Source organism: Onychomys torridus, chromosome 16 (genome assembly GCF_903995425.1).
Source record: "Onychomys torridus chromosome 16, mOncTor1.1, whole genome shotgun sequence".
Lineage (NCBI taxonomy): Eukaryota > Metazoa > Chordata > Mammalia > Rodentia > Cricetidae > Onychomys > Onychomys torridus.
Window position 1 is genome coordinate 38,400,436 of NC_050458.1, and position 21,147 is coordinate 38,421,582.

At 45.8% G+C, this 21,147-nt stretch overlaps 1 protein-coding gene across 4 annotated transcripts in view; it reads right to left on the reverse strand.

Moving 5' to 3' along the window:
- Positions 1-21,147, reverse strand: part of Trappc9 (trafficking protein particle complex 9) — a 468,984-nt gene that overhangs the window by 146,418 nt on the left and 301,419 nt on the right. For all 4 annotated transcript variants that reach the window (XM_036207929.1, XM_036207927.1, XM_036207928.1 and 1 more), the window contains one exon: positions 4,142-4,252. In XM_036207929.1, the coding sequence (XP_036063822.1) occupies positions 4,142-4,252 (111 nt within the window). The remainder of the gene's footprint in view (positions 1-4,141; positions 4,253-21,147) is intronic.

The window sequence follows — 21,147 nt, forward strand, 5'->3', positions numbered from 1 at the left end:
GGTGAGACAAAGGGCTGTATCTTGAAGCATGTAATGAAATAATATCTATTACCATACATTATAAAGATATTTATGCATTAAAGAGGTTATTGTGAATTTTAATTTTAATGGTCTGATAATTAAGCAAAAAAATCCACAATAATTATCATATCTTAATTTTATAGCATATTTGCTGATGGCAATGTTACATTTTTTAAGAACGATGATGTTAATTCCTCACGGGGAGCATCTTCTCTTGTCTTTGGCTATCTCTTAAAGCTGAGTGGGGAGGGGTACCCAGTGCTATGGGGGGCAGCCTGAGCTACTGTGTGCAGCTCATGCCACAGGTCAGGGGGTGAGGTGGAGATCCAGTCGGTGCCCTGACACTCTAGGGAAGATATGACCTGAGGGGAACTGCTACATGAACTAAAGAACCCCAGCATGAGGAGGTAGAAGCGTGTGAGCCACAAGAGGGGGTATCTGGCCGAGGAAAGGGTTTGCTGGGGTTTGAACATGAAATGTCTCCCACAGGCGCATGTGTTCGAACACTTGGTCCCTCTCTGTTGTAGAAGGTTACAAAACTGTCAAGTGGGAAAGCCTCACTGGAACAAGTGGGTCATTATGGGAGGGCCGTGAGGTTTCGGAGTGAGCCTCACTTCCTGTCTGCTTTCTGCTTCCTGACCATTAAGCGTGCGTGACCAGCTGTCTCACGCTCTGCTACCCCACTTTCCCTACCATGATGAACCGTACACCTTCAAACTGCAAGCCAAAAGAAGCCCTTCCTCCTTAAGTAGTTTCTCACCAGGTACTTGGTTCCCATAACAAGAGAGTAAGGAATGCAGCATCTAAGCAAAGGTGCAGCTGGGTTTCCATTAGTCTCTTATGGTAAAATGAGAGAAGAGAAAAATGATTTAAAGACAGAACTCCTCCTTGGAGCACATATAGGGGACCCTGGCTGACGGGACATGCCACTGTCCTCTGTTTATTCTCCCGAGCTCAGTGTGGGTCATAATTTATTCCCTTGCCATTCCTGGAGCGGTACAGGGCTTGCCACACAGTTTCTTCCCCAAGTATCAATATTTGTTGAATGACTATTTTGTGAATGAATAAAACAATGAGAAGTTAAGCAAAAAGCTTCAACAAGAAGAAGCCTGAAGCATAAAACCAAACTGCAATTATCTATGACTTGGGTCATTAATATCACACAGTCCATGTGGCCAAGAATGATTCCAGTCTTCACCACAGGATAGGCTTAGCAATATATAGTTTCTTAAAATTGTTTTATACTGGTGTCACAAAAAAGGCCAGACTTATCTTCTCTCGGGTCAGGGGCTACATGAAAATATGCAGACCAAGAGACAGGACAGATGGCCGACGTTTCCCCACACGATTAAGGGGGGACAGTAATAGGCAGCACCCAAGCTTTCAGAAATGTTCATCCTCCTCCCTGGAAGCTGAAGAAATGGCATTTGCTCAGCCTCTGGCATAGGCCAGAAGAGTGCAGAGGCCCCTGCCCATTCCCACATCCAGGTGGCATGTCCCATCCCAGGCAGGACGAGGTGATCCTGGGAGTGCCTCAGGCTCCTCTCACAGGAAGGTCAGCAATGCCCCCAAGTCTTGGCTCTCCAGCCTCCAAAACAGAACCCAAACTGCCCTGCAAGGGGGCTTCCAGGCCTAACGTACATTAAAACATGTCATTAACAATCACATTAAATATGGATGTGCTGGAAGCCACTGCACAGTGAGGAATTAGCATAGAAATGAAGACGATGGCATATTTACACAATGAAATATTAATAGCAGTCAAAATGAAAGGACTGGATTTATATTTAGCTGCAAAGTGCAATGCCTATTTTAAGTTTCCAAGGGACATATATGATAGGCAAATACTTATAGAACTTTTAAAAATTCTCAAAATGATTCTTGGCTGTGAATACACAAACGCACAGTAAGAGCAGGGAAGTGCAGACATGAATGGTACTACCACTTTCAAAGAGTCACCCTGGGGAGGAAGAGCAGAGAAGGGTGGGGGTGCCGCTTAACTATTCTTTCCATGGCTTACTAAGCTGAAAGTGAGCAGCACTTAAGTCTAATTCAACACTATCCACCCCCTCTGGCCTCAGAGAGTCCATTATCTCCAGTGATTTGCAATGTAGCATCAACAGCTGCCCCAAGCCCAGACTCCTTTGTATTTTTTGTTTCTGTTTTTGTTTTTGTTTTTGTTTTTGTTTTGTTTTGTTTTAGAAAGAGGGAGACAGGAAGGAAAAGAAGGGAGAGAAAGCGGATGTGTGCACACCTCGTGGGAATGGAGAGAGGTTGCAGAAGAGAGAGAAGGGGAGGGGTTTCTTCCCCCCCCCCCCCCCCAGAGCTGAGGACCAAACCCAGGGCCTTGCGCTTGCTAGGCAAGCACTCTACCACTGAGCTAAATCCCCAACCCCAGCCTGTTTATTTTTAACCATGGCTCAACACTGGTTTCCATGTATTCTTTTGATGTACAGTTGACATACTCTAATCTCAGGTGAATAAATACTGAAGTTTAGAGGATGCAGACATCAGTGTAACCCAAACCCCCACAGAGTTACTCTATCAGATTGTCACATGGAAAATTACCTTCCTCCCTTTCCGGGTCAAGCCCTGTCCTGACCTCTCCAGAGGAAACCCACGTTGAGACTCTCCTGACTGGGGACTGCTTTTGTTCATACTAGGGCTTCACAGAATTGGTGCCATCACACAACAGGCTCCATGGATAAGGCGGGTTTCATGTCCCATCAAACTCTTGGGCATTTTGTGGTTTTGTTGCAGGGTGCACCGCACTCTCCTTGTAGAAAACACTACCAATTTTACCCACTGAGCCATCTTTCCAGGCCCTTGACTTACTTGGTTAGCTATTGTTTTGCATATATATATATATACATGTGGCAAGTGTGCATGCATGTTCAAGTGTATGTGGGTGCACACACATAGGGTGGTGGTGGCTCGAAGTTGATGTCTGGTGCTTTCTTCAGTCAGTCTGCATCTTACATATTGAGGCCAAGTCTCTTGTTGAACCTGGAGTTCATCTTATCAGCTGGCAGGCTAGGTAGCTCAGCAGGACTGGGGGGGGGGGTCCCTTATCTCTACTTCCTACATACTGGAATTACAGGTGGGCTGTTAAACCCACCCAGGTTTTATATAAGTCCTGGGGATCTGAGTGCCAGTCCTCACACATGGTGTGGTGGTTTGAAAGAAAATGGTCCCCACAGGGAGTGGCACTATTAGCAAGTGTGGCCTTGTTGGAGGAAGTGTGTCACTGTTGGGGCCGGCTTTGAGGTCTCCCATGCTTCAGCTCTGCCCAGTGTGGCACACAGTTGCTTCTGCTGCCTATGGATCAAGATGCAGAACTCTCAGCTCCTTCTCCAGCACCTTTGTCTGCCTGCGTGCTGCCATGAAGATAATGGACTAAACTTCTGAAACTGTAAGCCAGGCCCAATTAAATGTCCCTTTATGAGAGTTACAGAGGTCATGGTGTCTCTTCACGGCAATAGAAGCCCTAACCAAGACACATGGCAAAGACATCACCTGCTAAGCCATCTTCTCTGCCCCACAACTGAATTTTTTTTTTAAATAACTAATGTTGGAACAACAAGGCAAGTGTATGTTTGGTGTTATAAGAAGTGTGACTTTGTCCCCAGTGGCTACAGATTCTCTACTGTGCCAGCATAAGAGCTGCAGGAGCTTTGCATCCTCCCCGGAGCTCCCTTGATGTCTTTTTCATCTCCCTGTTCTGATGAATGCACAGCAGCTTCTCCCTTGGATTTCTGCATTTGCATTTCCCTGCTGACTAATAATACCAATGTCAGGCAATTGGGGGGGGAAAGTTTACTCTTTAAAGTAAGACAGAGATGGGGATATGCAAACAGATTCAGAACAAACATGGCAGCGGGGAGCTGAGATCTAAGCCACAGGCCTGCTGATTTGTTGTTGTTGAACCTGGGGCCTCGTGCATCTTGCTATTAAAAAAATATAAATACCATTCCATCTAGACATTGGACTAGAAAGGCATGGCTTCTTGGTATGGGGAGAGGCCCAGAAGAGAGTAAGGAGGAGGCTCTGCATCTTCTCAGCATTACCAAGCCCTGCCCACCTGGGTCCTGGCCTTCCTCTGCCCCTGCAGGTCACTTACCGCTGGCACTCGCTGGCATGCAAGATGAGCTCAGAGTTGTTCCTGGCACAGATTGTCAGCTCATGCTCTGTGGAGTTGAAGACGTCGAGGAGCAGGTGGCATTGTCGGGTGCTGCGGGGAAAGACAGAGGGAAGTTCAGAACTCTCCAACGGCAAAGAGAAGCAATTTAGCCCTTTCCCCCTCTCCAGGGACTTCCCACTACCTGATGATGTGCAGAGGATGATGATTGGTTTACAATAATGCCAAGCCTCTGGGCATGTGCTTGGAACTTTGTCAAACCCTTTAGGAACCAAATGACCTTGGAAAGTAGCTCAGTCCTCCAAGCCTCAGCAAGTGGCAAGCAGCTGGCTCTTAATACCACGTATATACAGAGTATACAGTGTCATTAAATAAAGGCGACGTCCAAATGAGGAAGTCTTCAGCTACCCAAGACTGAGCAAAGGGCTGGCTGCTGGATTGTGAAGAACCAGGCTTCACTTGTTTGTGCTGACTTCTCCGTAAGCTTCATTCTCCAGGACTCCAAATTATTCCTCCTTAGAGCTGGGGCAGATCATGTAAGCTAGTTAACGCACCAGGCACTCAAAGCATCCCCTCCCTTTGCTTCCTGCAGGGTAGGAAGTAAAGTTCTCAATTCCAACGGCTCCTGGAGCAAGGGGTACTTCCAATGGCAGCAACCCAACCAATGAGCCACAGGCTTCTCAGACCCCAAGTAACAGAGCCTGGAGGAGGAGGCTTCTAGCCTTCGGCCTCCCTGGCTTCCCCTCCTTCCTCCTCGGAATGAGAAGGAGACCTTGAAGCTCAGCAACCATTCAGAGATGAGAAACAAACCTTAGGCTGTGGATGGCAGAGCTGGGGCCAGACCTGGAAAACCAGGCACCTCCTATAGTAGCAGTACCCTTACTGCCTCCTCCCTATGGACTTATTAGCCACATGGCTGAAATACTTTAAAAGTACCAACAGCCCATGCTTCATTTGTGTTCATCACTACAGTTAAGTTTCCATTACAGCTGAATGTTGGCCTAAAACTAACACAACTTTCCAAATGCCGGGTGTCATGGTAAGCACATGACAGGAAATTGGTACCTGTTGGCTGATCTAAAAGGGACAGCCATGGCCACTGCAAGAGCAGAGTAAGAGGGCAGCTGTGCTGGCCTTGGGGAAACAGGATGAATTGTTTGTCTTGGAAGTGAGGGAGAGATACAAAGAGCTGCTCTCAGGGTCATCTTTAGCTCTGTGTGGAATCAAAACATGACCTTCTAGGAGAAGACATCTAACTGCACTGGTATGTCCCCAAGCAGGAGGCAGGGCGCTGTTGGTTATGTGGAAAGCCAAGCCAAAGGAAGAGAGAGGGCTGTAGGATTTTTGCCTTTGTGTCCTGACACTTCTGGGAGAGCAGTACAGGGGAGGGGAGGCTGGGGAGAGGACCACCGGGTGGTGGGGGGAGTCTCCAGACTCAAGTTGGTTTGCCTTCACAGTTGGTAGGCTCCCTGAGAGAAGGAAACACAGACACACATCCAGGGTTCATACACATACAAAAGCAGACCCTGTCCAGAGGCCAGGAGTGTCCCAAAGCAATCTTTCCAAGCACATTGGGCTTCTCAAGGGAGGAAGGCAGAGACACAATGTCACCAACTTTGGTACACACAGTGCCAGTGCGGTGTCAGAGGTCTTCAGAGGACATCCTTATGTTGGCTGATGCTGGGGCTTGGGATCAAGGGTGTCTTCCCCAGGGGCACTGGCATTTGGAGCATGCTCAGTTCTGACAGCTGCCTATAGGCAGCCTCTTCCCTTAGATCCTAGGCAGGTCTGCCTTTGTCATAACTTCATGAAATCTTTAATCATAGCAAAATCTTTCAGCAGAGACAGACACTCATAAAACATTAATGGGGAAGGGGGAGAAGGCCATTTTTTTTTAAAGCCCAGAAGGCTGTTTTCACTTGCAGAGAGAGCACGGTACCTAGGAAGCTGCATAGGAACGTGGCACAGATACACTCTGCGTCGTTGCACTCACTATTCTGAGTCACTGTCTGTGAGGGGCATCTGAGCCAGTGTTTCTAATGCTTCTGTTAACACGATGATATATTGGTGGATCTTTGTTTTCTATCTGTTACTCATAAATTAACTCCCGTCCCAGTCTGTGGTAGCATTTTGTGCCCACCGTAATAGCATTTGCTCGTGTGTCTTTCCACGTCCCTGTGGCTGATTTTCTTTATGAGCTGTGGGAACACACAATTTAATTTTCATTCTTGCGCAATTCTTGGTTTTTGTTTGCTTTTCTGGATTCACCTTTCTGAAGAGGAGGGAAGCCTAAGAAATTTCCCCTGGAGAACGGAAGTCAGAGCGAGCTTTTGAGGGCAAATAAACTTGCACAGGAAGTAGTAGTTGTAGGTCTATGGCCAAGGTGGGCAAATGGGGAAGAGGAAGTTCAGCTGCCGGAGGCCACATATTCCCCAACTTATCGATCGATTTTGCTGAGATGTATGAGTCTCCCCTGCATGTCAGCTACTATTACATGCACACAGTTGAGAAAGAGAGGTCAGGAAGAAAGGCAGGGTCTCAGCTTTCTTGAAAACTGAATTGGGAAGAGAGTACAGGAAGAGGGGGGTTAAGCAATCTTTCCCATGAAGTTAAAAGCAACAGATTCAAATAGGTTGCAGAATAAAGCCTCATGTTATTAGTGACATTTCTATGTATTAGCTGACGATAATTACAAAGAGAAATATTTAAGAATATAGATTTAGCCAGGCAGCGGTGGCACACGCCTTTAATCCCAACACTCGGGAGTCAGAGCCAGGTGGATCTCTGTGAGTTCAAGGCCAGCTTGGTCTACAGAGCGAGATCCAGGACAGTCACCAAAACTACACAGAAAAACCCTGTCTCAAAAAACCAAAAAAAAAAACAAAAAACAAAACAAAAAAACAGAATATAGATTTATAAATGCAATGCAGCCCAGAAAGCATCTATGAATAAATGTAATAATAAATGTAGGTTAGACATTTATGTAAACTATTTCAAGTTTTTACAGAAAATTTAGTAAAGCAGTCAAATGAATAAAGAGATATTTTATGCTTGAGGATAAAAAGATCATATTTTAAAAGAAGTCACAATTCTCTAAATCTACATGAATTCAATGAGCCTTAACAAAAAGAGGGACAATGAAGTTTTAGTTTTAGTAAATTCTGATGTGCTATTCTAAATTACCTATGTTTTCAAAAAGTGTCAAGAACACACACACACACCACACACACACACACACACACACACACACACACACAAAAAAAAAAACAATGACAAAGAGGGTGTTGGAAAGATCGAGCCCTCTAGACATCAAGAAATCTTCCAAAGCATAAGTGACAGACGACAACCCAGAGCATGTCCCAGAGCTGGGGACTGGAGGTCTGACTAAGAGGCGATGCTCTCTAGGAGAAAGATTCCAGAAAAGCCCTGGGACACATGGTTATGTGCACAGGAAACCATATCCCTACCTCACACCATGAGCTGAAAAGTCTACAAAATAGCTATGTGGGGCAATTTCCTCAGAATTCAAACATTTATTCAGATAACCCCTTCTGCAGGGAGGGTAGAAGCTGACTCAACTTATAAAGCTCAGGAAACTCAGAATGTTACAGACTCACAAGGCTGTGACATTCTCCCCGAGATTGGAGTCAGCAAAGCAAGGCTCTCCATAGGCAAGGTGTGGAAGCAGCTCTAGTGACACCAGCTTCCATGAGCTGCCACCCCTGCTGGGGTAGGATTCGGGGTGACACAGCTGGTCTTGGGTCTCTGGTGTTTCTGTATGTAATCGCACTCACTAAGCTAGACTTGAGTGGAACATTTCATTGTTCTGTCATGAGTGGCCTGTCCGTGGTAAGGAGGTGTTTACAACTGTCCAGAAAGTCATGCAACACGACCTCAAATGTATCTAGAAATTAAAATTTTTAAAACAAGCGAACAGCTTGTGAGAAGTGAGAGATTTCACAAAGGAGTTATGACATGTTTTACATATGAAAGACAGACAGCGTGTTTGGCCCTGTTAAAGTTAGGGACTTTGGTACAAGTGGAAACCATTTAAAAAGCTAAGACAAGCTCCTTGCGGAAAGGTATTTGCAGTATATTAAACCGACAACAAATCAGAATTCTGATTTCATTGAGAATTCCCATAAATCAATAAGAAATGACTCGGTATGAAATCAAGCAAAGGGTGGGACGTGATAGCTGACCCTGGAGAAACTCCAGTGGGCAGCAGGCACTCCATCAAGCCAGCAGCCAAAGCAAGAAATCAACCCCTGAGACACTGTTCCCACTCAACTTAATGGAAACACTTAAAAAGTGGTCCAGAACCAAGAGTTGGCCAAGATGTACATCATCAAAAAGTAGGGTGTAAATAAATTAAATTGGTACAACTTCCAAGGAAGGAAGAAAGGAGGGAGGGAGGGAAAGAGGAGGGAGGGAGGGAAGGAGGGAGGGAGGAAGGGAAGGGAAGGGAAGGAAGGAAGGAAGGAAGGAAGGAAGGAAGGAGGGAGGGAGGGAGGAAGGAAGGGAGGGGAGGGGAGGGGAAGGGAAAGGGAAGGAAGGAAGGAAGGAAGGAAGGAAGGAAGGAAGGAAGGGGAGGGGAGGGGAAGGGAAGGGGAAGGAAGGAAGGAAGGAGAGGGGAGGGGAGGGGAAGGGAGGGGAGGGGAGGAGAAGGAAGGAAGGAAGGAAGGAAGGAAGGAAGGAAGGAAGGAAGGAGTTACCTCCTTGAGCAATGTGTAAACACACTTAGACCTAACTATTCCATGTCAATGTGTATTAACTCAGAGGGCTCTCACAAAGACATGCTCAAAAGCATTCACTGCAATGTGGTTGATAGAAGCCAAAGGCTCCTTTTAACTAGGTGAAAACTAACAGGAAAGAGGATGGAACAGGATGGCTGGGGCAGTGGACAGGGGTGGGAGGGGTGGGGGGGGGGGGGGGGGGTCAAACCTGTGCAGAGTCAGAAATGAGTTTGCAAGAACAGCCTGCTTTGTTCTGTGTGACTGTGGTTTCAATGAGAATGGCCTGATAGGCTCAAATGTTTGAATGTTTGGTCCCCAGTTGGTAGGACTTTAGGAAGGATTGGCCTCCTTAGAGGAGGTGTGTTACAGAGGGTGGGGCTTTGAGGTTTCAAAAGCCCACACCATTCCCATCTAGCTCATGTTTGTGGATCAAGACGTGAGCTCTCAGCTACTGCTCGAGTGCCATGCTTCCCATCATGGTGATCACAGACACTAACCCTCTGGAACTGTAAGCCCCAAATAAACACTTCTAAAAGTTGCCTTGGTCAAGATGCCTCATTACAGCAATGGAAAATAACTAAGGTACATGAATACACCTGCATTAATGATACCAGGAAAGCACGCTGCAGGAGGTAACACATACACTATACTTTTAAAGATTTTTTTTCAAATACCCCATCGTGTTATGAGTCTTTATTAGTGGGAAGGAAGAACAGAGATGGAGATTGCACAGTCCAGCTTTCTGTCTTTCATTAGATTTAACATAAATACAATATAGCAAAATGTTAACACTGGACTGCTGTTGCCTTCATCTGTCTTTGTTTCAGTTAAAATCTTCTAGAAAATGTATTTGAAAATCATGTGGAGTGTTGCCTGAGACTAGGGGCTGGTCCTGAAGGCAGAGCCTGAGAAAAGAGCTTGCAGGGAGCTGGCATTCAAGGAAAAGAAGCCAAGAGAGGGGCCATGTGCACGCGGAGTGAGGAGAAGAGGCCGGGCCACATCAAGGGCTTTATGGGGCAACTCACTGAGCTGGCCACCCTGGGGCAGCTGGGGCTACATTTCCTGGGTCCTCGTGGGACCCTGCAGGGGCTTTCCTTCGTCACCGAGCCCCCGAGTCACAGCAGACAGGATGATTCATTTTCCCAACAAGTCTTGGCCTCACTGGACAAGCTCTCCCATGGAGGACCGGGTGTCACACTTCACTGAGTTAAACCACTGTGCAGTGGGTACCTGGACCCTGCAACCTTGGCAAAGCATTTAGAATATTCCAGAAAGCAAGAGGCTGAGCACTGCTGAGGCAAGGTACTCTCTGGCTACCCCTGCATAAATCTGGTTACTATGGCAACAGCTAGTGTAAAAAGTAGGCTATGAAATGCAGCAGGGCATGAGACTCCTATAATACAAATAGTTTTCAGAAATTAAGTGCATCTCCTGGAAAACATCAACAGGGCTTTAAAAAAAAAAAAAAAAAAAAAAAAACTTCAGATTTGATGGCAAAGAAGGTTCTCACTAAAGAAACGATGTTTGATTTGGGACTCTAATGACAAGAAAGCAATCTTATGAAGGTCTTGGAGGAGAGCCTCCCAAAGAGAATGTGCAATTAATGCAAAAATTTGAGGCACAGTGTGATCACAGAACAAGCAGAGAAGAGATTGGCAGAAGATTAATGGTGGAGGAAAGGTCATAAGAAAATATTGATTTCATTCTAAGCATGACAGGGAGCTATTTTGAGAGTCTGAAGTAGGTGAGTGGTGTGAACTGTTTCATGCGGGGGGGTGGGGGGGTGGGGGGGTGGAGATGATGAGTTCCAATACTGAAAAGGATGAATTAAGCACAAGCTACTTTGTCTCTCTCACTGTCTGTAACCAAATCCATCCCTAAGTCACAGCTAGGGCGGATGGAGTCTAAGATTCCAAAAGTTCCAGACAAATCAAACTTCTGACCTGGGAGTGAGTGGCACTTCCCTTCACTGCCCTGACCTGACCCAAAAGGCAGCTTGGAGCTCGGAGAGCTGCGATGACCTTCCCTAGGAACGTGCTGGGATCCCAGAGGTGTATGCCAGGGACAGCAGCAAGAGTCACAGACGCTTCACGTCCTAGCCTGACCAGTGGGGAGCGTTCCAGTCCAGCCTGCAGGCAGCACCGTACACAGACAGCACCGTCAAGGCACTGGGTGATTACCATTCTCTGGTCCCAGAGTCTATGTCCTACAAGCCATAGTGTCAGCATCCATCACATCCAGCATACTCCCTGTTTTTCTCGTCCATCAGTCACACAGGAGACACAACACAGGAAAGTCACGCCTACCTTTAGTGGGGACACGGGAGGGAGATTTGCGACAGGACAGAGATTAAGAGACCAGTATGACAGTTAGGTGGGAACCTCAGGCTTCACCAGAGCATAGCATATGGAATCAGGCCAAGTAACCACGGTTAAAGTCTTCAGTTCTGGGGTGGCATAGACCACAGAAAGAGCCAGAGAGTGCCACAAATCCTTTGAAATGGGACAGCTGGCCCTTGAGACAATGCAGAACACCAAAGACACTGTGGACTACCCACTAAAAGAGAAATGTCAACATTTTCCTGAGGACCCAGACAAGACCCCAGCACCTCTGAGCATTAGATGCAAATACTCAGAAGATCTCAGGAAAGAATTGGCTACCAGAAACTATGAACTCCACGTGAAGAGCAAAACAGTGGGGCACCTCGAGATGCCTATCTTACAGAAGGATGTGCCCAAGAAGGCATAAGAGAGCATCCCGGGAAAGGGGGGGGGTGGGCATGAGGATGAGCCAGGAGAAGCATCAGAGCAGGAAAGTGAGCTGAGAAATACACCGGGTAGTAACACTGCAGTAAGAATGGAGACAAGGGGAGAAACCTGGAACCTGTACTCCATCTACAAGCATAAAAGCAAATTCCCAAATAATACTCTAGAAGAGGAGAGATCGTACAAAGAAAGTTTGGAGCCAACGAAGGAAATGAGACACCTAAAATTAAAGATCATCAACAGAAACAATAGAGAAGCATCATCCAACAGACACAAGAGAGGGGAAAAAATCCTGAAAAGCATAATCCTAAGCAGGGAGTAGGGGTACAACCGAATAAGAACTATGTTGTAAGAAACTGAGCAATAAGTAATGGCTACACACAGCTTCTGAAGAAATGATGGCAGAAAACCTCCTAGACTTGCCTGCGATGTTAGACGGATCCTGGGAGCTCAACACACCCAACCCAGTACAAATGTGAAGAATCCTATATCTAGAAACAGTGGAAGCTGCAGAGAGGAAAGTCCAAAAGCACAAGGCCACCGGGATGAACAAGCAAGAGACAGGAAACGATGTGAAAAGTCGGAAGCTCTGTCATGAGACACTGTGAAGGGCAGAGGAGGCAGGACATTGTACAAGTAATTGAGGGGTGGAGGGATGGTAACCTAGAAATCTGCATCCAAGGAGGGGGGGGGGGAATGTCCTTCAGGAGGGGAGGGGTGGGGAAGGCCAGGACTCTAAAAGGGGCCTTCCAGAAAGACCTTCAGAAGAAAGGGCAAGAACATTACCAGGAAACTTGGCCTGGGAAGAAGGAGAAAAGAGCAACAAAAATGTCAAGTACCCAGCTCAAGAGAGCTTACTAAGATCTATGACACTAAAAGGCAGAAGCGTAGCAGCGTCCACTTTGGAGCAGGGACAGTTAGTGGTGATAAAGAACATTGCTTAATGAAGGAAGCCTGAATCTACCAAGAATACACAATCAGTCTTAATGTCTGGGCACTTAGCTCCATGAGGACCCCGGGGGAACTCAAAAGATAAATGGAGAGAAGCATAATTAGAGTCAAAGACACCAATAGGAGCTTCTTGGAAATGTACAGAATGAGCAGACATAAAATCAACAATACAGGAGATATGAACAAACCACCCGTGTCTGACTGAGATGTAATGAAAACCGCACCTCACACCTGCGGAACACATGCACTAGTGCACAGTAAAAGCACACAAAGTGTGTTCTCAACTGAAGCAGGATTCTTAATCCAGAGGTTGGTAGCAGAATGGTCAATGGGACATTAAAAGTGTGAGGAAATGGACCAATGCACTTCAAACAGCACTAACAAGAAACCAGGATTGTTTGCAGTTAGTAAAACCCAAGGCCGTGAGATGCAGCTGCTGAAGGACTACTTGGAGGGAGACCTGCAGCATTAAATGACTCTATCAGGAGAGACTGGAGGAACAGGGCAATCAGCTCTCATCACGGGAAATAAGAAAGAAACTCACAGGAAGCAGAGGGAGAGAACAAGGAAGAGAAGAGCAGAAAGACAGAGAAAACTGACTGGTTTACACAACCTGAGTCTTCAAAAAGGTCGGTATAATTTTATGATAAGACTTTAAAGGAGAGAGAGAGAGAGAGAGAGAGAGAGAGAGAGAGAGAGAGAGAGAGAGAGAGAACAGCCAAACAGGCCCAAAGTCACTGAGAGGGCGGCATGGAGACATCAGAGTTCCACCTCGCCAGTGTCACAACCCAGATGACACAGGGCGCAAACGGCCAGGATCAACCCAAGCAAAGGTAATGACCTCAAGAGTCTCCCACCCATTAAATCAATCAAATCTACTTTAAAAAAAAAAACAAAAAAAAAAAAACAACCTTTCCAGGTCAGGATTCTTTCCTGACAAATTCTACCAAACAGTTTTTTTTTTTTTTTAAAGTAAATAAAGAAATAATAATACTGTGTGGTTTCTTCCAGAAAACAGAAGTGGAAGAAATGCTTCCAAGAAAGTGCTCTCCCTAAAGTAGATGCAGACAGAAGCCAAGCACTCAAAAATGCCCCTCGTGAAACTGTTCTTTCTGAAGTCCCATGTTCAATTCCCAGCACCCACACAAGGTGGTTCCCATCCACCTGTAACGCTAGTCTCCTCGGGCACTTACGTGTGCATACCTCCACACAGACACATATAAATAAGTAAAACTAAAATCCTTTTTAAAAACACAAATACAACTTGTAACAAAATCTGACAGATTAGGAAGCTGGAGAGATGGCTCAGCAGTTATGAGCACTTGCTGCTCTTCCAGAGGACCTGGGTTTGGTTCCCAGGACCCAAATGGTGGCTCAGACTATCTGTAGCTTCAGTTCCAGTGGATCTGACAGCCCCTTCTGACCTCCTTGGGCACCCAGGCATGCATGTGGTACATATACATAAATGGAGCCACATACTCATATATACATACATACATACGTGTGTGTGTGTGTGTGTGTGTGTGTGTGTGTGTGTGTGTGTGTGTGTGTAAATAAATCCTTTTTAAACACATGACAAATTGGGTCACCTTTAAGAATATTTAACGCACAAAAGTCCTTGGCAATAAAAAAGATTAATAAAAAATTTTAAATATGGGGCTGGAGACATGGCCCTGTAGTTAAGAACACATTCTGCTCTGGCAGAGGACCTAAGTCTGGGCTCCTAACACCCACATGGGGCACCTCATAACCATCTATATCTCTAGCTACAGGAGATGTGACGCCCTCCTCTGAATTCCCCAAACACACTCATACACACACACACACACACACACACACACACACACACACACACACACTTAAAAATAAATCTTCTAAAAAAATAAATATGATAAAATTACATATAAGGCAGCACTTGGGAAAAAAAAGCAATAATAAACATAAAGAATATTAAGCTTCACACCCAGTTAACGATATTAAAGCTATAAAACCAGTGAGGTGTTGCACAGACTTCAACTGATCACTCTTTCATAACAGTGATATTTTTAATGAGGCTGGGAAGTCATATTCTCACACTCTCAGGGACGAATTGCAGAGGCAATTTCTATAGTGCACATTAGAAGTCCAGATTCTTTGAGGTTCTCATTCAAACTCACTCTCCACCCTGCACACAGACTTATGCACAAAAATGCTCAACACAAACAGCCAGTAGGGAAAGCCAACTGGTTCCGAGCAGAGGGGAGACTGTGGAAAAGTATGCCGTTTCTACATAAATACAGAGACCCGAGTGTCTGGTACGGAAAGGCAATCAACGTGGATCACACAGATAATTAACTGGCGCAGAAGCCACGTCTTATTTTTAGTTTTAGCGCAGTAACAAGCCCTGTGCATAGTGCCAGAGGAGTGGCAAAGAGAAGGTAATGTCTGCAGAATGTCCCCAGCGGGTGTCTCAGTGGGAGACAGAACAGGTCTGGGGTCGCTCACCATACTTCCCACAGCATGGATTTACATAATGAGTCTGAACGGCTTGAGAAGGGGACGGACATCTCTCTTTAAGTATAATATCCCCACTATTTTTAGCTAAGGACAAGCCAGGCTCAGAGTAATTCAGTGGCCCTCCCGAGGCAGGAACTAGGTTCACAGTGTAGGATTCTGCCCCCTTTCCCTCCACTGAGTCAAGATGACCTGCCACGTACGGTACGGTCACCTGCTATGTCCTCCTCTTAGGCCAGGAGTCCTGGGGATTGATTTAAAGAGAGCCAAGGAATGGCCTGGGATACATGGTCAGAGACCAAGAATAAGAGAGGAAGAGAGTGCCAACTCCTATGACCATACCACATGTGAGGCTCTGCCTTAAATATTTGACATTCAGCTTTCTATCTTAACCCTCACAACAACACGTTATCAGGATCAGGGGTTTAGAAACATTCAAGAACTCACCCCTATGGCAGAGCTGGTAGTCAGTATGAGTGAGGGCACCTCACTCCCACGTTTTCCCTCTTTTGCTGTGCATGTTGGGGGAGGGGGGCACATGTAATGTGTAAATGTTTAGTATGCATTCACACCTGTGTGCAGGTGCACATATCCATGTGCAGGAGCCTGCAGAGGCCTGAGGGCGATGTCAGGGATATTCTTTGATTACTTGCTATCTTACTTTCTTTGAGGCAGGGTCTCTCATTCAAATGCAGGTTAAACTAGTCTAGTCTTACTAGCCAGCTGGCTTCTGGGATCTCCCAGCTCCGCCTTCCAAGGCTGGAATTTCAGGTGGAACAACACATCCACCCATCTTCTGTAAGTTCCGGGGGTGCAAACTCTTGCCCTGTGTTTTGCATAGCAAATGCTTTCACTTCCTGTGTCATCTCTCAAACCCTTTCAAATGCCACTGTTGATGTCCCTGGGCTCCATTGCCTTTTGTATACTCCATGGCTCCTGGGTGAATGGGGCATCATGTAGCCACAAACAGTGACAGGCTAGGAATATCTGCTCCCTATATCTTAGCAGGGCAGTGTATTTGTGTGTGTGTGTGTGTGTGTGTGTGTGTGTGTCTGTGTGTGTGTCTGTGTCTGTGTGTGTTTGTGTCTGTGTGTGTGTCTGTGTCTGTGTGTGTGTGTGTGTCTGTGTCTGTGTGTCTGTTATACAAGGAGGTCAGGAAAAAAATTTCTAGGATTGACTTCTCTTTTCATCTTCAAGCTTGGAGGGCAGTGCCCTTACCCACTGAGCATCTCACCAGCTCAGAACAGACTAATTTGTAACTCAAGCATATCACAGGAGCCGTCACTGTCCCCTCCTCCTGTATCTTGGCTATCAGTGTGCCCTCTGGATTCTGGGCTCTGGCTCTGGCCTCCCCACTACAGAACTTCCTCCGAATTCACGGAAGAAGCAATCGCTATTCCTGCTGTTCACACAGACAGCTTCATGGCACCAGCTCTCCCCATCAGTTCACACCAGGCTGTTCTTTCTTTCTCTGACACGTACTTTCCACGTCCCCTCGACATTACTTATCAATTCAACTGAGTACTGGTGCCTGTATCATGGCAGGTGCCATGCTGGGTATAGCCAACACTGAGGTATGAAGATGGGCCAGCAGCTAAGGCAGATGGCATCCTACAGAAGTCCCCAGGCCCAGCTGTGCATAGCAGATCTTCTTACAGGACTGGCTCTCCCTTTCCCCAAAGAACGTGGCACACAAGAAAGAAGCAAGGATCTTCAATGTCCATTCATTGATCTCGCACTGGGTACCATATTCAAATCTTCACGAATACATTTTTAACATGTGATTTCATGACCACACAAAATCAATGCTATCATCCTTTGAGATGAAATACAGATTTACTTCCAAATCCTATTGCTAGGATTCGAAAGTCTTACAAAATGTAAAATGAATCTAGCAAATGCAGCAGCTTGGTAAAGCTCTAGCCTGATAAAGGTCTCTCTTGAAACGGCTTTGATGCTATATACTGTGAGCATGGAACCTCTGGGGAGCTGAGGGCCCCTCCCCAACAGAAACCTTTGAAATGACAGGGGGCAAGTGCAACAGTGTCTCCAGAAGGATGGCTTCTATTCGACGAAATACCTATTACACCCTGCACCCTGCTCCGCCGAGGAGGGTATTCTCTACATAGCTCCAAATAGGGATGTCTAAGATTGGATCATTTACTGTAACTGTCTAGAAAGAAATTGCTCCTTGGGAGAGAGGGAGGCACAGCTGTTAGAGAGGGGCAGTGTGGCCTGGTCCATTTCAGTCTAGTCCCTAAGAACATTACCGGGTGGCTCGGTGTAAAATGTGAATCTCAGAGGTAATTGATCTTCCTAACACAAGTGGGAGGGAGGGGGTGGGGGAGAGGGGAAGGGAAGGAGAGAGAATATTCTGCCTCTCATCTTTACTATTCTATGGCATTTAGGGAAAATGGTCCACTCTTCAATAATTTGATTCTCTTCTCTCCCTGGTGAGATGGGCAGAGCAGATATAGTCTCTCAGTAAGGGACAGACAGACAGACCCTGAAACTGCAACTACCATGATAACATGTACACAGCAGAAGGAGTGGGAGATAGGTCTCTGGACACCTGGCTCACACAAACATGACCCAAAGCCACAGTATGGTACTGAGAGGCCCCATGTAGACCCAAGCCAGCCTTCACATGCCGAGGGGTAGAACATATGAGGAGCCACTGCCCACTCCAGGGCATGATGCCCACCTCCGAGGGCATTCTGGAACGAGAACAGGATGCTGAACATAACAGACGCAGGATAAAGAACATTTCTCTTTCCCCTTCCCTTTCTAGAAGACAGTCACATCAAAAACCACCAGTAAGAGGGGCTGTGGAGATGACTTGGAGGGAGTGTGTGCTTGGTGCACATACGACGACCTGAGCTGGATGTTTGGAATCCCTAGAACTCATGTAAAAGTTTAAAAAAAGAAAAGAAAAGCTGGGTATGGCAATACTTACATGTAATCTCAGTGCTGGGGGGAGAGGCAGAAACAGGAGGATTGGGTCACTGGGGCTTGCTGGCTGCCAGCCTCATATCAAGTTTAGTAAGAGACCCTGTCTCAAGGGAACAAGGTAGAGTGTGAAAGAGCAAGTACCTGACATCCTCTTCTGGCCACCACACATAACACATGGACATTCACAGCTGCATGCATGCATGCATACACCACACACACTCACACACACACTCACACACATCTGCATATATGCATGCACATACAACATCACACACACACACACACACACACACACACACACACACACACACACACACACGAAAAACTATAGAAATGACAGGGACAGAAATCCTGACAATTCTGGGAGCAAATGACCCATACACGTTTGCAGCTGAGCTTCTTTATACAACTGGCCCAACACCAGGGTGATCTTTTGACCTCCCTGGCTTCTGTTTACTCTAAAAATCAGTCTAAACCTCCAAGAAAGTTCTGACATGCAGGTGGTCATTTGGCTGTCCAGACTGCAGTGGCTTTGAAGTAAGAAAACGTACATCAACTGTCACCAGCAAGCTACATGAGCTGGAGAAAAACATACAACACCCGCCCGGCCTCATCTGTAGTCCAAGTGTGTTGAGAAGGGCCTGCCTTTAAAAGTGAGATGTGTAGAATTCTAGCACAGCATGATTCTGACAGAACAATCTTCACCTGTGAGCAGAAAGTAAGCACTGAATTCATAATGCACCACAGCATGCCACTTCAATAAACCACTAATGCTGAGTGCCCAAAATGCATGTTGATTTTGCTTTAGTCACCAAGGAAAATAGAACTTCAGCTTGGCGTCCATTCTGCCAGTCTTAAAACCTAGAGGGACTCATCAATGCTTTGCTCTTCCCAGGGTCCTCCCATGGGCTAGCCCAGCATTGAACACTGCAACATCCCATTTACCATGATAACTTTCCAGATCTCACCCATAAAAAAAATTAAGGGCCCTCTTTGGTTGCACACATAATTTTATATGTAAGCATTAAATTTTTTAAAATCAAGGGACAATTTACATGGGATAACAAAGATGTGAAAGATAGACTGATGAGTCCTTACACTATCCTAACCCTGGGATAACACCCTACTAGACATACAATACTTCACTGAGGCAGAAAGACACTGGTCCTCTGAGGCAACTGATGAACCTGTTCTGCCTAGAACTGAGGTCCTCACTGGGGAGAGGGAGTGCCAGAGGCAAAGCCTAAGAAAACCAAGGTAATAGACCCTAATATCTTCCTAGCCCACTTCTTCTCTCCCCGCCCTCAACTATACTCAGTCACTGCTCAAAACACTCTGACCACAGAGAGGGTGTCACTGTCTGAAACTGTGTGCAGACACCTTCGACTGGCATTGTGTTCTAGAAGCTCCTTTTGTTTCTGAGTAGTATCCCCCTGTGGGACAGTATCAAAGACAGTTCACCCATTCTCCTGCTGACAGGTATGCAGAGTCATTTCCACACTGGAGTTATAGAAAGTAAAGCTGTTATATAAATTCTTGCACAAGTCTTTTTTGTAGATACAGATTTTTTTCAGTGCTCTAAAATAAATATGCAGAAAAGAAACTGGCAGCTCACTGGGTAGGTATGAGTTTAAAAGCTCCGAGAAGAGCTATGCCCACAAATTCCAGTTCAATCCCAACCTCACCAACATTGAATGCAATCAGCATTTACTCATGTTAGCCATTCTGGGAGGTATACAATGGTGCCTAATCATAGGTTTATTTTATGTTCCTCTAACAATTGATGACACAGAACATGTTTCAGGTAACTGGGGCCATTATAAAAAAAAAAAAAAACCTGCCTGGCGGTGGTGGTGCACGCCTTTAATCCCAGCACTCGAGAGACAGGGGCAGGCAGATCTCTGTGAGTTTGAGGCCCAGCCTAGTCTACAGTGTGAGATCCAGGAACAGTGCAAAGCTACACAAAGAAACCCTGTCTCAAAAAAGCAAAAGAATAAAGTAAAATTAAATTAAATTAAATTAAAATTAAAAAAATACCTGTTCAAATGCTGCAGTATATTTTATGGCATGATTTGCCTTTTGGTAAGTGTAATTTTTTTTGTGATTTGTTTACTTTATTTAGAAAAAGCACTGAGGCCTGCAACATGCCAGAGCACACACATGGAGGTCAGAGAACAGCTTTCAGGAGGATCTGCTTGCCTTCTTTCTACCTTGCTGATGCAGTCTCTCTTCACGCTTCTGCTGCTGCTGCCTTGTGTACTCTAGGCTACCTAACCCACGAGCTTCAGCGGTTCTCACGCTTCCATCTCAGCACAGCAGGGCTAGAGGCACAGATGTGGCCACAGCATCCAGCATTTTATTTGGATTTCAAGGATCAGATTTAGGCATCTAGCTGCCATAGCAAAAGCTTTTACCCCTTGCACCCTCTGGCCAGCTCAAGCATGAGGTTTCAATTTTCATGAAATTAATTATTTATCAACATTTTATTTTATAGTTAGCAGTTTCTGAGTGGATCTAAGAAATCTCTGGCTCCAAGTCAGGAAGCTGCCTTGCCATGTCTCCTTTGAGGAGCAAGAACAGGCTTTGCATTCTGCTAAGTCTATTTATGAATTGCCTGCCTGGATGTACTGACCTCTAGTCCTTGTGGGTTCCAATGGCCTCTGCACAGGAGTCTTCAAATCACACACCTAATTCCTCCAACTTTGTCCTTTTATGTCAAGGAATGTTTTCTGCTCTATTTCAAGATATTTTAAACAACTTGCCAGTTTCTGGTTTAATTATAAATATTGCCAGGACATTGGTTGGGATTGCCTTGAGTTTATAATCAATACAGAGGAAACTGGAATCTCAACAGGACCCAGCTCTTCTCAGTAATCAGTGCCCGTCCTTTGCCAGGTATTCAAGCCTCTTCCCTGTGTTTTGACACCGTCTAGATAGAGAGCACATTTTCACAAGTTTATCCCTGTGGTTTGTGTTTTGGTTTTATTGAAACATTATTTTCAATTTGATCTTCAAATTTCTAGTTGTCACTAATAAACAGGAATTCAGCTGGCCATATGTATGGTACAATAGCAGGCATGTGCATGACAAG